This window comes from Hypanus sabinus, chromosome 16 (genome assembly GCF_030144855.1).
Source record: "Hypanus sabinus isolate sHypSab1 chromosome 16, sHypSab1.hap1, whole genome shotgun sequence".
In the NCBI taxonomy this organism is placed as follows: Eukaryota; Metazoa; Chordata; class Chondrichthyes; order Myliobatiformes; family Dasyatidae; genus Hypanus; species Hypanus sabinus.
The window spans coordinates 56,383,462-56,398,200 of record NC_082721.1 but is presented as its reverse complement, the minus strand read 5'-3'; the positions used below and the strand labels follow the sequence as shown (position 1 = coordinate 56,398,200).

General features: G+C 43.1%; 1 protein-coding gene across 1 annotated transcript in view; it reads right to left on the bottom strand.

Annotated features, from left to right (window-relative positions):
• Positions 1 to 14,739, bottom strand: part of LOC132405905 (adhesion G protein-coupled receptor E3-like) — a 60,373-nt gene that overhangs the window by 29,160 nt on the left and 16,474 nt on the right. Inside the window, exons 4-8 of the mRNA XM_059990883.1 lie at positions 11,024 to 11,173; positions 10,365 to 10,484; positions 5,583 to 5,662; positions 2,731 to 2,847; positions 1,543 to 1,693 (exon numbers count right to left, since the gene is read on the bottom strand). Coding sequence (XP_059846866.1) covers positions 1,543 to 1,693; positions 2,731 to 2,847; positions 5,583 to 5,662; positions 10,365 to 10,484; positions 11,024 to 11,173 — 618 coding nt within the window. The remainder of the gene's footprint in view (positions 1 to 1,542; positions 1,694 to 2,730; positions 2,848 to 5,582; positions 5,663 to 10,364; positions 10,485 to 11,023; positions 11,174 to 14,739) is intronic.

The window sequence follows — 14,739 nt, the reverse complement described above, 5'->3', positions numbered from 1 at the left end:
TCAGAGATGTTTTTCTGCACACCACTTTTGTAATGCGTGGTTATTTGAGTTACTGTCACCTTCCTGTCAACTTGAACCAGGCTGGCTATTCTCCTTTGACTTCTCTCTTTAACAATGCATTTTGCTTACAGAACTGCCACTCACTGGATTTTTTTTTTGCACCATTACCTGTAAAGTTTAGAGACTGTTGTGTGTGAAACTTCCAGAGATCAGCAGTTTCTGAGATACTCAAACCACACAGACTGGTACTAACAATCATTTCAAGGTCAAACTCACTTAGATGATATTTCTTCCCCATTCTGGTGTTTTGTCTGAACAACAACTGAACTGTTTTGTGTATTGAGTTATTGCCATGTGATTGGCTGATTAGATATTTGCATTAATGAGAAGGAGTACAGGTGTATTAAATAAAGTGGCCACTTAGTATATTCCAAAAATAGTTTTGGAATAAGAGGTCAGTGATTAGCTGAGGGGAATTTAGCAAATTGGATCAACATTGATGATGACAGCAGATGGAAGTGACACTGGAGTCTTTGTTAACCTTGGGATAGTTCATGATGATGAGAGACTTGATCAGGGTGTACATAGAACATAGAAGAGTACAGCACAGGAAGAGGTCTTCCAGCCCATAATCTTGTGCTGAGCTAATTATACTAGCATGTATGGGGTGTCCAGGAATGGGTAGCACAGCTGGTGAAGGGGCTGTTATATCCATTCTGGGGCAGCTCACTCACCTTTAGTCAGTACTGGGCACTCACTTATGCCCAGTGGGGACTCAAAGCCAGCTCAAAGTAGCTGTTTTGGATGCAACAGTGGTCACATTCCTGATACAGCACTTCAACCAACAGGTTAAACTAGGTGAGGGTAGCTGGTGGTCTTGTATGCCGGTGAGATAGGAACATGCCTATCCTAGTATGTGAGGTCAGCTCCAGTGCACGGAGCGGATAAGATCTACAGTGAGATCCAACGGCCAGGAAGGCAGTACTGCAACACTCTGTGCAGAGCAAAGAGCATGACAAGGCACAAAGGGAAGAGCACAGTTTGTGACCCTTGGACCTGAGGTTGAGAGAGTGGAGCTGCCCCAGAGCATCAGCTTCTCCACTTTAAGAACTCTCCTGCATAGGTTTCCTGTCGTCATCGGACATGATGGGCAACCACCAATTAAACTAGTGATTAACTGTCTAACTAAACCAATCCCTTCTGCCTGCACATGATCCATATCCCTCCATCCTCTGCGTTGATGTGCCTATCTCAGAGCCTTTTAAATGTTCTGTTGAAATTTTTGTAAGCATAAGATAATTTGCAGATGCTGGAAATCCAGAACAACTGGAGGAACTCAGCAGGTCAGGCAGCATCCATGGAAGAAATAAACAATCGACGTTTTGGGTTGAGATCCTTTATCAGGGGAATTATTTGTTCTGATACTTTGACCAGATGAGATAAAAGTTCCAGAAATAATGAAACAGTAGAAATGTTTAGAATGATGTGAGCCCATGTTTCACCCTAGAACCACTGTGTCAGTGCCCAGGGAGCAGACTGTACCCAGGTGTGCAGTGATAATAGGTCTCAGATCTTCAGAAGGTGAGGTCAGTGCAGTAGCTAATGCAAAACTCTCCATGGCATCCAGGAAGACGGAGGTTGGCTCCACTCCAGAATCATCAGCAATGAATTTATTTCCAAATGATGTGACGTCCTGTGTGTGAGAGACATTTAATGATTAAGTCAAGATTCTTTCCCCCTTCACAGCTTCATGATCTTGATGCCCCATGAGTGGTTCAGAGATCCCCTGGGATTTGTCCTTTGGCCTTATATCCTCTGGTTTGATGTTTAAACTGCATTAGATATCCAGCTTCCATACTGCCAGTATCTCATAATCCATTGTCCTTTGCCACAATGTTATTCCTTTCCATCTTTCCCCAATCAATCTCCTCTGAATTTAATACAGAGTGTACATGTAGAGCCCTTTGTCTATAGAGGTCACCCCCACCCATCCTTCCTCACCCTAACTCAAAACTTTCTATTGTACAGTTCTCCAACTGCAATCTGATGGCATGAACAAAGATTTCTCTAGCTTGCAATAATTATTTCCCCTTCTCTCCTTCTCTCTTTTTCCATTCCCCATTCTGGTTACCCTCTCTTCTCCTCAACTGCCCATCTCCTCATTCTGGTGCCCCTCCTTCCCTTTCTCCCATTGTCCACTCTCCTCTCCTGTCAGATTCCTTCTTCAGGCTTTTATCTTTTCCACCTATCCCCTCCCAGCTTCCTACTTCATCTCCTTCCCCCACCCACTCACTTTCCCTCTCACCCAGTCTTACCTATCACTTGCCAGATTGTACCTCTTCCCTGTCCCCACCTTCTTATTTTGGCTTATTCATTTCCTGTCCTAATGAAAGGCCTTGATCTGAATCATTGACTGCTCATTCCCCTCCATAGATGCTGCCTGACCTGCTGAGTTCCTCCAGTATTTGTGTGTTTGTGTTGCTCTGTATCCCAGCCCTTTGCTTCATGTGGGTGGGCGAGGGTGGGCTCCATATGGATAGTAGCTTTTGATATCCCCTTTTATATTATTGGCCAGATTACCTTCATTTATTCCCACCACTCTGAGGGTAGACATTTTACCTAAGTTCCAAACTGACCCTGTGCTGAGGAGTTTACATTTGTACCCCCTGGTTTATACGTTTGTATTTTGCCTTTACCCAGAGCTAAGGTTATTGAGCTTCAGAAACTTACTTTTAAAGTTACAGGGCTTGTTTGCGTCTTGTTGGCCTGGTTGGTTTGTTCACACATCCTCTTCGCAAATGTAAGAGTGGAGTTGATGAGAGAACAGAACTGATGTGCTATAACCTGCTGGACAGGGGAAAGAATGTTGTTATCAAACATTTCATTGACAGGTTTGTATCCCACTGTGTGGACCATTGGCAGGAGAGGTTGTCAATCCCGATCTTGAGTCAAATGTCCATCTTTTCCAGAGACGTGAGCAGGCTGTAGTGTCTGTATGGGACCTCTGGATTAGGAGTTACAGCCCAGCCTGTGTATAGGTGAACAATCCCATGACCTTGCCTACGGTAAGGCTTATTGATTCTGATACTTTTGTGATCCACAGTTTCTTCAGGTCAGGAAAGAGGCATAACATTTATGGCTTACAATAATTTTATTAAGTGTTGCAAGAGCAGAAAGAGGAGCTGACAGAACAAAGAAAAGACAAAGGCAAAAGTTGTCATGGTTGTCTCATACTTGAACTAGAGTTAACAAAATTTCAATGATAAGAATTAACCTTTTAAAATAGCCAGATTCAAGTGGTGCGACTCCTTCTACTGAAAACTATGACATTTCTAGAAAAATGCAAAAGCAACTGTGCTGTAATTACTGGTAAATTTACTATAAGACCATAAGATATAGGAGCAGAAGTAGGCCATTCGGCCCATTGAGTCTGCTGCACCATTCAATCATGGGCTGATCCAATTCTTCCAGTCATCCCCACTCCCCTGCTTTCACTGCATACCTTTTACTAAACCATACAGGTATATATAACTATATAAAGTATACAAATAAGTATAGGAAAGTTAAACTACAAGAAAAATACAATTCTACATCCTAATCCAACAGGCTCTATAACTGTGTGAACAGTTCCAGAATTTTTAAGCATAGGTTCTCACAGATGGTGGTATCACATTTTAAAGACTCCTATCTGTGGACTTAATTCTCACTTTGACCTCGTTCCTGTTTCCTGAAAGCCCAGCTGTCCACACCCTCAGGTCCTCTTTCCATCTCTACTGTGCAACCTCTCCTGGAGCTCTGCTGTCACTCCCTCAGGATAGAATTTCCTCCTGATTTTTCCAATGACCTCCTTTTCCTATTCCTGACACTGACACCTTTGGCTAACTTGGCAAATCATTGCCTCATGCACCATGGGGTCCAGTTAGGGAGTTGAAAGGAGCTGCAAGTTATCTGGTGTACTGAGTCCAAATGTATCACAGCACGGATGGAGGCCATTTGGTACATTGCATTCATCCAGCCCCATTAGAGCAATTTCATCAGACCCATTTCCCCTTGTGTTCCTGCAGCACCACACTTCTGATCTCTCTCAATACAAACACATGGCCCCTTAATATGACCATGGCTATTCTCCATGTTAGCATGTTCCATCCTGTGGAATGTGTGGGTTTTGCCCAGGTCCTCCAGTTTCCTCCCACAGTCCAAAGATGTGCTGGGTAGATTAATTGATCATTGTAAATTATTCCATTTGGTTAGGGTAAATTGGGGCTATCGGGGTTGCTGGGTAGTGTGGCAAAGTCACTGGGTATATTTAAAGTGGAGGTTGATAGGTTCTTGGTTAGTGAGGACATCCGAGGTTACAGAGAGAAGGCAGGAGAATGAGGTTGAGAGGTATAATAAATTAGCCACAATGGAATGGCAGAACAAACTCATTGGCCAAATGGCCTGATTCTACTCCTGTGTCTTATGGTCTTACTGTTTACCGATCTGTAGCACTCTCCTGTGCCAGCTCCCGATACACTTCTATTCCATTATTAACTCAACTACATTTTAAGCTGCATTAACCCAGCTGGTGGTGTAGTGGCATCAGCACTGGACTTCGGGGCAAGGTCCCAAGTTCGAATCCAATGGCTCCTGTTAAGAGCTGGTGATCTCTTAAGAAAAAACTCACCCAGCAGAAGGCAATGGCAAGCCACTACTGTAAATTGCCTAGTATGCGATTTCCCAATACATCAGAGTGGTGTGGAAGGAAATTGTCCACTGCCTGGAAATAATTCTGGATGCGACATACCCTACATTTTAAGTATTTCCAATGATGCAGCTTTCATTACCTTCAGGGTCAGCAAATTCCAGAGATTCAGCCACTCAGCCAGAAGAAATTTCTCAGTACCTTAGTTTGTAGCTGTGATCCCTTGTTCAAAACCCTGTCAGATTTTCTCAAGGGCTTGTATTGTATGTTTGAATTAAGTCTCCCCTCATTCTTCTGAGCCCTAAGAAATACAGAAACTATTAACTCTCTCTTAAGAGGACAATCTTCTTAGCTCTGGACCCTCCTTTGGAGTGCTCTCAATTTTTTTTTCAGTAAGGGACTTTCCCCAATGCCCTCTTGATTCCTTTTGCTCTCCCCCCCACCACTCAGCTACATTAAGGGTTAATTCGCGATGGCTAATTAACTGCTCAGCATATTATTTAGATGTGGGAGAAAGCTAGAGTTCCTGGGGAAAGCCCATGTGGTCACAGGGAGAATGTGCAAACACCACACAGATAGTGCAGGAGGTCAGGATTGAGCCCAGGTGTCTGGAGTTGTGAGACCATTCCTGGAATTTGGTAATACTCTTATATAGATACCCTGGGAAGTTTTTCTGTCTTAAAGGTGAGTGTCATATAAATGTTTATTTTAATGTGGCAAGGGTTCCCACAGAGTTCCCTTCTCTGTTGCTCTCAAAAACCAGTTGACTTGTGGTCTGGATGTTAGCATTGATTAGAAAGGTGGGAGGAGTTTTGCACTAGGCTTTATCTGCCTGATATCCAGTCACCTATTGAAACACACCATCAGGAGGAAGGCTCATGAATAACCATGAAAATACCTGCTGCTGTTCCTTGGTGAAACAGTTGTCAACGATGGATTGGTTCTTCAGGAGGTTAGTCAAACAATTCAGAAATGGGCCTGTGAGTTAGAAATGAGTCACTTCAGTTATGATATTTCAGTGGAAGATTAACCATAAGACTATAAGACATAGGAGCAGAATTGGGACATTTGGCCCATTGAATTTCCTCCACCATTCCATCATGGCTGACTTATTATCCCTCTCAAACACATTCCCCTGCCTTCTGCCTGTAACCTTTGACACCCTTATTTATCAAAAACCTATCAACCTCTGCTTTAAATATACCAAATAACTTGGCCTCCACAGCCATGTGTAGCAATGAATTGCACACATTCACCACCCCCTAGCAAAAAAACCCTTTTCATCTCTGTTCTAAATGGATGTCTCTCTAATCTGGGGCTGTGCCCTCTGGTCCTAGACTTCCCCACTATAGGAAACATTCTCATCACATCCACTCTGTCTTGGGCTTTCAATATTCAATAGGTTTCAATGAGATTCCCCCATATTCTTCTAAACTCCAAAGCCATCAAATGCTCCTTGTACGTTAACCCTTTCATTCCTGGAATCACTTGTGAATCTCCTCTGGCTTCTCTCCAATGCCAGTACATATTTTCAGAGATAAAGCACCCAAAATTGCTCATAGTAAAAACACAAAATGTTGGCAGAACACAGCAGGCCAGACAGCATCTATGGGAGGAGGTAGTGACGACGTTTCGGGCCAAAACCCTTCGTCAGGAGTGAAGTAACATGGGATGGTCGAGGGGGGATAAGAAATGGGGGGAGGGATGAAGTAGAGAGCTGAGAAGTGATAGGCTGGAGGGAAAAGGGCTGGGGGAAGGTGGAGAATTATGGGAAATAAAAGAGAAAGAAAGGTAGGGCTGGGGGGAGATTATAGTGAGGGGGGAAAAGAGAGAGAAAGAGAACCAGACTAAAATTATAGATGGGGATGGGGTATCAATGGAGGTCTGTGAGTTGAATGTTCATGCGAACAGGTAGGAGGCTACCTAGGCGGGAGATAAGGTATTGCTCCATATGCAGGTTGATGGAGCAATACCTTATTTCCCGCCTAGGTAGCCTCCTACCTGCCGGCATGAACATTCAACTCACAGACCTCTGTCGATACCCCTGCCCCCCCCACCCCATCTCTATCTATAATTTTAGTCTGGTTCTCTTTCTTTTCCCCCCTCACTATAATCTCCCCCCCCCAGCCCTACCTTTCTTTCTCTTTTATTTCCCATAATTCTCCACCTTACCCCAGCCCATTTCCCTTCCGTCTATCACTTCCCAGCTCTCTACTTCATGCCTCACCACACTTCTTATCCCCCCTCGACCATCCCATGTTACTTCACTCCTGATGAAGGGCTTCGGCCCGAAAAGTCGTCACTACCTCCTCCCACAGATGCTGTCTGGCCTGCTGAGTTCTGCCAGCATTTTGTGTTTTTATTTATTTCCAGCATCTGCAGATTCACTGCTCATAGTACTCCAGTTGCAGTCTGACCAATGTCTTATTTGGGTCTAGTGTGCATTGTATCTCTAAATAAAATAAAATAAAATCATAAAGTCTCAGCATTATTCCTTGTATTTACATTCTAGTTCTCTTGAAATGATTACGAATGTTGCATTTGCTTTCGTCACCACTGTTTCAACCTGCAAGTTAATGCTTAGGGAATCCTGCACAAGGACTCCTAATTCCCTTTGCACCTCTGATTTTAGAATTTTCTCCCCATTTAGAAAATAGTCTATGCCTTTCTTTTACTCTTTATATATTGAGAAAACGTTTGGTATCCTCTTTTATATTATTGCCTAGATTACCTTCATTTTTCATCTTTTCTCTCATTATGACTTTTTTAGTTACCTTCTGTTGGGTTTTAAAAGCTTTCCAATCCTCTAACGTCCCACTAATTTTTGCTCTATTATATGCCCTCTCTTTTGCCTTTATACTGTCTTTGACTTCCCTTGTCAGCTATGAATGTGTTATCCTCCCTTTAGAACACTTCTTTGGGATGTATGTATCCAGTACCTTCTGAATTGCTTCCAGAAACTCCAGCCATTGCTGACCTGCCATCATCCCGGCTGTGCCTCCTTCAAATCAGTTTTGGCTAGCTTCTGTCCAATGCCTCTGTAATTTCTTTACTCCATTGTAATACTGATACATCTGACTTTAGCTTCTCTCTCTCAACCAGCAGGGTGAATTATACCATATTATGATCACTGGTTCCTAAGGGTTCCTTTACCTTGATCTCCATAATCTCTCATTCATTGCATAACACCAAATCCAGAATTACCTTTTCCCTCGTGGGCTCAACCACAAGCTGGTCTAAAAAAGCCACCTAATAGGCATTTTCCAAATTCTTTCTCTTATGATCCAGCACCAAACTGTTTTTTTCCAATCTACCTGCATGTTTAAATCCCCCAGTGACTATTGTCACATTGCCCTTTTAACAAGCTTTTTCTATCTCCCATTGTAATTTTCACCTACCTCCTGGCCACTGTTTAACAGCCTGTATATCACTCCCACAGAGTCTTTTAACCCTTGCAGATTTTTAGTTCTACCCACAAAGATTCTATATCTTCTGATTCTGTGTCACTTCTTTCTAAGGATTTGATTTTTTTTTAACCAACAGATCCACTCCACTACCTCAGCCTACCTATCGGTCCTTTCAATATAATATGTATCACTGGATGTTAAGTTTCCAACAATGAACTTTCAGCCATGGCTCAGCGATGCACACACGTCATATCTGCCAATTTCTAACTACACTACAAGGTCGTCTATCTTATTCTGTATAGTGCAAGCATTCAAGTATAACACTTTAACTCCTGTTTTCATCACGCTTTTTGATTTTGCCCCCATGTTACACTTTACCTCATCCCAGTGACTGCAATTTTGCCCAATCATCTGTCTGACCTAGTTCACAGTCCCACTACACAATTTATCTACTGGTGTATCAACTGCCCCATCCTCAGCCCTATCACTCTGTGATCGCTGCAGTCTAAAGCCTGTAATTTCCCTCTTAAGGATGTTTTGAACTGACTAAACAATCTGGCGCTTTTGTGATTTCCTGGGGAATTTGACAGATTCAATTCTCGAGAGTGCAGGTATAGCTGGGATTTCTATCACTGGGTGTGGACACTGTGTAAAGGCCTGGTGGCAGAAGACAAACCCCATAGTCAACTCCATTACTCTGTGCCAATTAAAGCGTCGAGCAAGGTTAAAATCGTTAAGCACAGGAAAGGAAAACAAACAGGTGCCCAGTGACATCTGCATGCATTTGACTGGTCACCCTCTTTTCTCACTACTACTGTTGGGTGAGAGATGCAGGAATCTTGTTCTCAGGTTGCCAGGTTCGGGAGCAGCTGCTATTGGGCTCCTGGACGGGCTTCACTCGCCTCATCGCTGAACGGGTTCCGGAACTGTGGTCTCACTCTTAGGGATTCTGCAGTTCATGTTTCGTGTGTTTTCGTTTACTATTTGTGTGATTTGATCAATACATCAAGGCTGAGGATGAACAAGTGTTCATCTCACTACTCTGCAACATTTACTTGCTTCAGTGCTGAATTGATTCTGCAGCCTGCAACCATTGGCAGCTGCCTCGGCGCTGAACTGTCCCTGTGGTTATGACTTGTAGCCACTGGGCTCCCGGACTGGCTTCACTTGCCTCTGAGATTGTGAACTCCTTTTTGGGGACTCTGCAGTTAATGTTCTGTGTGATACTCATTTACTTTTTTATTGTTTGCACACTTTGTTCTTTTTTTTGCACATTGAGTGTTTGAAGATCTTTGTTGTGTATTATTTTAAAAATGGGTTCTATTGTGTTTCTTTGTTTTGTGGCTACCTGCAAGAAGACACATCTCAAGGTTGTATATAGCATACTTACTTTAATAATAAATGCATTTTGAACGTTGAACTATAGAATCCCCTATTGCTTCTGCACTCTTCTCCCCACTTCCCTTCTAAGCCACAGAGCCAGACACAGTTCCAGAGACTCAGTCACTGCAGCTTTCCATAGTAGGTCATCCCTTCCAATAAGCAATATATCTATTATTGAAGGAACAGCCACATGGGTGCTCTGTATGGGTGCCTGTTCCCTTTCCCTCTCCTGGCAGCATTGAACAATATTGCATTAGCGCAACATTTAGAACTTTGAGAACATTGATCAACTCTGTCTATGCTAGTGTCTTCCCCAGTTCCATCTCCTCCTCTTTCTTCCCTGGTCCCTGAGCACTTCTCCACTCCATACATCCACATGGCTTCCTCAGTAGATCTATATTCTCCCTTTTCAGTCATTATTATTTTCCCATTATCTGCCTGTCCCCTAATTGTAGATTCCAGCATCTTCCCAATGACTAATGTGGTTCTTTCCCTCCTTTTGTAAATACTCAGGTCTCATTCCTTGCCCTGCTACCTGCCAGAGTCATTCTGGACAGCTCTCCACAGACTTCCCACACAAAGGTCTGGGAAGGATGCAGTCATCTCAGCATTTCCCAGTCTTTGGCCTCATTTACTGCCTCACCTACAGTGGTACCTTGGTCAGCTAATTGTTCCTGAAGGTTTTTGTTTCTTCTTCCAAGAAGATAGACCCCTACAAGATTTCTTGTTGTAACCTCTCTGAGGGAGCTATAGTTCACTTCAAGTCTCCTCCTACTCTGTATGACTGCGGCTGCTACATTACTGCTGTATTAATCCTCCATTTTTACACAAGTGCATTATTTTTCCATTTTGATCAATTAGAATTGAACAATGTGATTGTCTTTTCTTACTGAGAGTGGTTATGAGTCTGCTGGTCACATGCCGTGTTGTGCGAGAACAGAAGAAGCTTCCTTTGGTGTTGTGGCAGACTTCCTGGGGGCCACAGGGTTGCTGCAAACACTCATTGATATCTGCAGTAAGAAGGAGACACTGTCACTGCCTTGGGATCATCACTGGATGCCTGCTTCACCTTCCACAGCCACAGAAGAATCATTGGTGCCTGCAGTCAGCACCAAGTTTGTTTGTAGTTGCAATTACTGACAATTCTTGGCATGGATGTTATTGGAGCACATCACTACCACAGTTAGTTAAATATAGGTAAAGTATCCAAAGCTCTAAAACTCTGAGTAATGTGAATGGTATTGGTTGTGTAAACATAGTTCAGAGTGTTCAAGGATTCATAAATCTGATTGGGGGTGTGTAGGGTAAAGTATGTTCTGTGAATGGTGGTGCAGAATGAGTGATATGAAGTGGGCATACTGCGTGGACCAGGATTGTAGACTGGAGTTGTTCTCCCTGGAGAGGTGAAGGGAAGGGGGCATGCTGAGGTTTTTAAGATGATTAAAGGAGTTGATCGGTGGGGGTGGGTCAGGGGCTGCGTAGGTCACAGGGGAAAAAAGTTGGGTCACCATGGGGAGGGTGGGCTACCAGGGACCTCCTCTGTCCTTACCTTCACACCTGGCGCTGTAACCAGTAAGCTTTGTCTCACCCGAAGCGTGAGCAAAGCCAGCATGGCAGAGACAATAGAAACTTCCCATCGTGTTGTAGCAGGTGGCATTCGTGCTGCAGATTGCTTTAACGGTGTAACACTCATTGTAATCTGTAACACAAAAGGGAGGCATCAGTACGCCAACACCCTCCCCACCGATCAACTGAAGGATTGCCAATGCTATTGGCCAATGTGGTACCTGGGACTGGTATAGGTAGGTTCAATGGTCAGCACGGACATGGTGGGTTGAAGGGCTGTCTCTAGGCTCAGTGACTTCATGAAAAGTACATAAACACAACTGGCCACTTACTCCTGTTACAGTAAGCGCTCAGTCAGGTCAGTCAGTCTGAATGAACTGGTCAGGTACTAGGCAGCACACACAAAATGCTGGAGGAGCTCAGCAGGCCAGACAGCATCTATGGAAAATAGTACAGTCGATGTTTTGGGCCCGGACTCTTTGCCAGGTACCAGCACTGGGTAGCAGAGAAGATGTGGGTGGGACGAATAGGAGAGGAAATCTCTATGATAGATTGAGGTCAGGATTGTCCTGGTGAAATCTCCTGGACCTGATGGGTTCCCTGTAGAATTTTATAAATCATTCTCTTCTCTTCTTTCTCCTCAGTTACTTTCAGTATTATCTGACTGAATTACGGCAAATTGCCACCCTCTTTCAGTGAGGCATCTATTATTCTTCTTTTAAAAAAGGGCAAAGACCCAACAGAGTGTTCCTTATATAGGCCGATCTCTCTGCTCAATGTTGATGTAAAGATCTTAGCTAAAGTTTTGGCTCATAGATTAGAAACTGTCATTCCCCTCCATTATCTCTGATGACCAAACAGGCTTTATTAAAAACCGTTTCCCTTTTTTTAACATTCGGCGTTTATTTAATATACTCACCTCCAACTGGGATTCCTGAATGTGTTATTTCCCTCGATGCGGAGAAAGCATTTGATCGTATAGAGTGGAACTACCGTTTTGCAGTTTTAGAAAAATTTGACCTTGGCCAAAGTTTCATCTCTTGGATCCAATTGCTGTACCTGTGTCCTACTGCCTCTGTTTTAACCAATTTTCAGAAATCCCAAGTATTTAATCTCAAACGTGGCACCCACCAGGGTCCCTTTCCCTTTAAGTCCCTTTCTCTTTGATTTGGCTATGGAACCTCTGGCGATAGCATTTCAAAACTGCCCTGAATTGACTGGGATTTGGAGAGGGGGTGTTGAGCATAAAGTTTCTCTCTATGCTGATGACTTATTACTCTTTCTCTCAAATCCGTCTACATCCTTACCTCTAATGTTTTCACTTCTTGACCAGTTTAGCCAGATCTCTGGCTATAAACTTAATTTACATAAGAGTGAACTTCTCCCAATTAATAAAGAAGCACAAGAACTAACATTTCATGATCTCCCTTTTAAAGTAGTCCATAATCAATTTACTTATCTTGGAATTACAGTCACAAGGAAGTTCAAAGATCTCTTTCTTGAAAACTTTGCCAATCTTTCATATGCTATAAAACAGAGTCTGGTACAATGGTCACCTCTATCTATGTCTTTGGTAGGTCATATTAATGTTGTTAAAATGTATGTTCTCCCCAAATTTTTATAACTATTTCAATCTATCCCAATTTTTATTCCTAAATCTTTTTTGATTCCTTAGACTCTATTATTTTGTCATATCTGTGGCAGAATAAGTGCGCTAGAATTAATAAAATCCATCTCCAAAAATCTAAAAAAGAGGGTAGCATGGCTTTACCTAACTTTCGTTTATATTATTGGGCAGCTAACATACGTTGTGCTACCTTCTGGTCTTTCTTCCATGGCCAACCCGAGTGCCCTAACTGGGTGGCGATGGAGCTGAGCTCCACTAAAGAATTATTTATCTCTGCGCTTCTTGGCTCTGCACTCCCTAGTAGTCTGCCCAGATCAATAGCTAATCCTCTTGTTAGACACGCTTTGCGTATATGGGCTCAGATCAGGAAATGCTATGGTTTCCAGGGGTTTTCTGTTTCCAGCCCTATTGCTCATAATCACCTTTTTTTACCTACTACATACGATTCAGCATTCCAGGCTTGGTATAGGAAGGGCATTAGACATTTTGAAGATCTTTTCATTGATAATCGCTTCGCTTCTTTTCAGCAGTTCTCTGTTAAGTTCAATCTGCCCAATGCTCATTTTTTCAGATATCTCCAAATCCGACACTTTATTGCTCCTTTAATTCCTAACTTTCCTGAAATGCCTGCGAAAAATGCTATGGACCTATTTCTTTCCATGAATCCACTAGGTAAAGGCTTAATATCAATCATCCGAGACAAACTAGCAGCTTTACGACGGGCCTCCATGGATAAAATCAAAATGGCCTGGGAGCAGGATTTAAATATCTCCTTATCTGAGGAGAGCTGGGATTCAGTTCTCAAATCGGTTAACTCAACCTCTCTTTGTGCTCGCCACTGCCTTTTACAGTTTAAGATTGTTCATAGAGCCCATTTGTCTAAATCTAAACTATCTCGATTCTACCCTAGCGTTAGTCCGCTCTGTGATAAATGCAAGAGGGGCGTGGCCTCTCTCATCCATATGTACTGGTTCTGTCCTAGCTTGGAGAAATTCTGGAAAGATGTCTTCACTACGTTATCGTGTATTCTGAATCAGCACCTAGAACCAAACCCCTTAATTGCTCTGTTCGGTTTTTGGGGCGAGACAGATTTATGTCTGGGTCCGACCAAATGCCGAATATTATCCTTTGCCTCTCTTCTGGCTAGACGCTTGATCCTCCTCAGATGGAGAGATGTTGCCCCGCCCACTCATGCTCAATGGCTTAATGACATCATGGCCTGTTTGGACCTCGAAAAAATTCATTATTCAGTTCTCAATTCGGATCTAAAGTTCCATAAGGTCTGGGGACCTTTTATTGAGTACTTTCATAACCTTCCTCTTGACTAGGGTTTTTTTTTTCTTTTCGGTCCCTTGCTTTCAGCTCCTTTTTTTTTCTGGTAGAAGGCATTATTACCCTCTGTTGCTGAGTGTACTCACAGTCTGGGAGTTTGGCTGTCCTGACTTATACTCTCTATATTGTGTTGTGGTTGATCTGGAGTTGCTGTTTTTTTTCCTTGTGTTGTGGGGCTTGGGGAGGACACTAAGCTTACTTGTCTTTAATTCAGGTGCTTTTTTTTGCTAAATTCTCTTCCTTTGTAGCATATTGTAATTGTATGCTTAATTTTGCACTGTTTTAATGTTCCTCTTTGGGATTTGGGGTTTTTAATTTGTAAAATGTTTTGAAAAACTAATAAAAAAATTTATGAAAAAAAAAGGATTGTCCTGGTGATTCCAGGAAAGAAAGGGAGAGGGAGAGAGGGGGAAAAGGAGAGAGGATGGGAGGGAGAGAGGAGGGAGAGGGGGAGGAGGAGGGAGAGGGGAGAAGGAGAAAAGAAATGAAGGAGAGGTAAAAGCTGTAGATTTTGGGTGAACATGAGGAAATCTGCAGATGCTGGAAATTCAAACAACACACACAAAATGCTGGTGGAACACAGCAGGCCAGGCAGCATCTATAGGGAGAAGCACTGTCGACATTTCGGGCTGAGACCCTTCATCAGGACCACTGTCTGACTGGGACTGGGAAACTGTTTCGCTGAACACCTACGCTCAGTCCACCAGAGAAAGCAGGATCTCCCAGTGGCCACACATTTT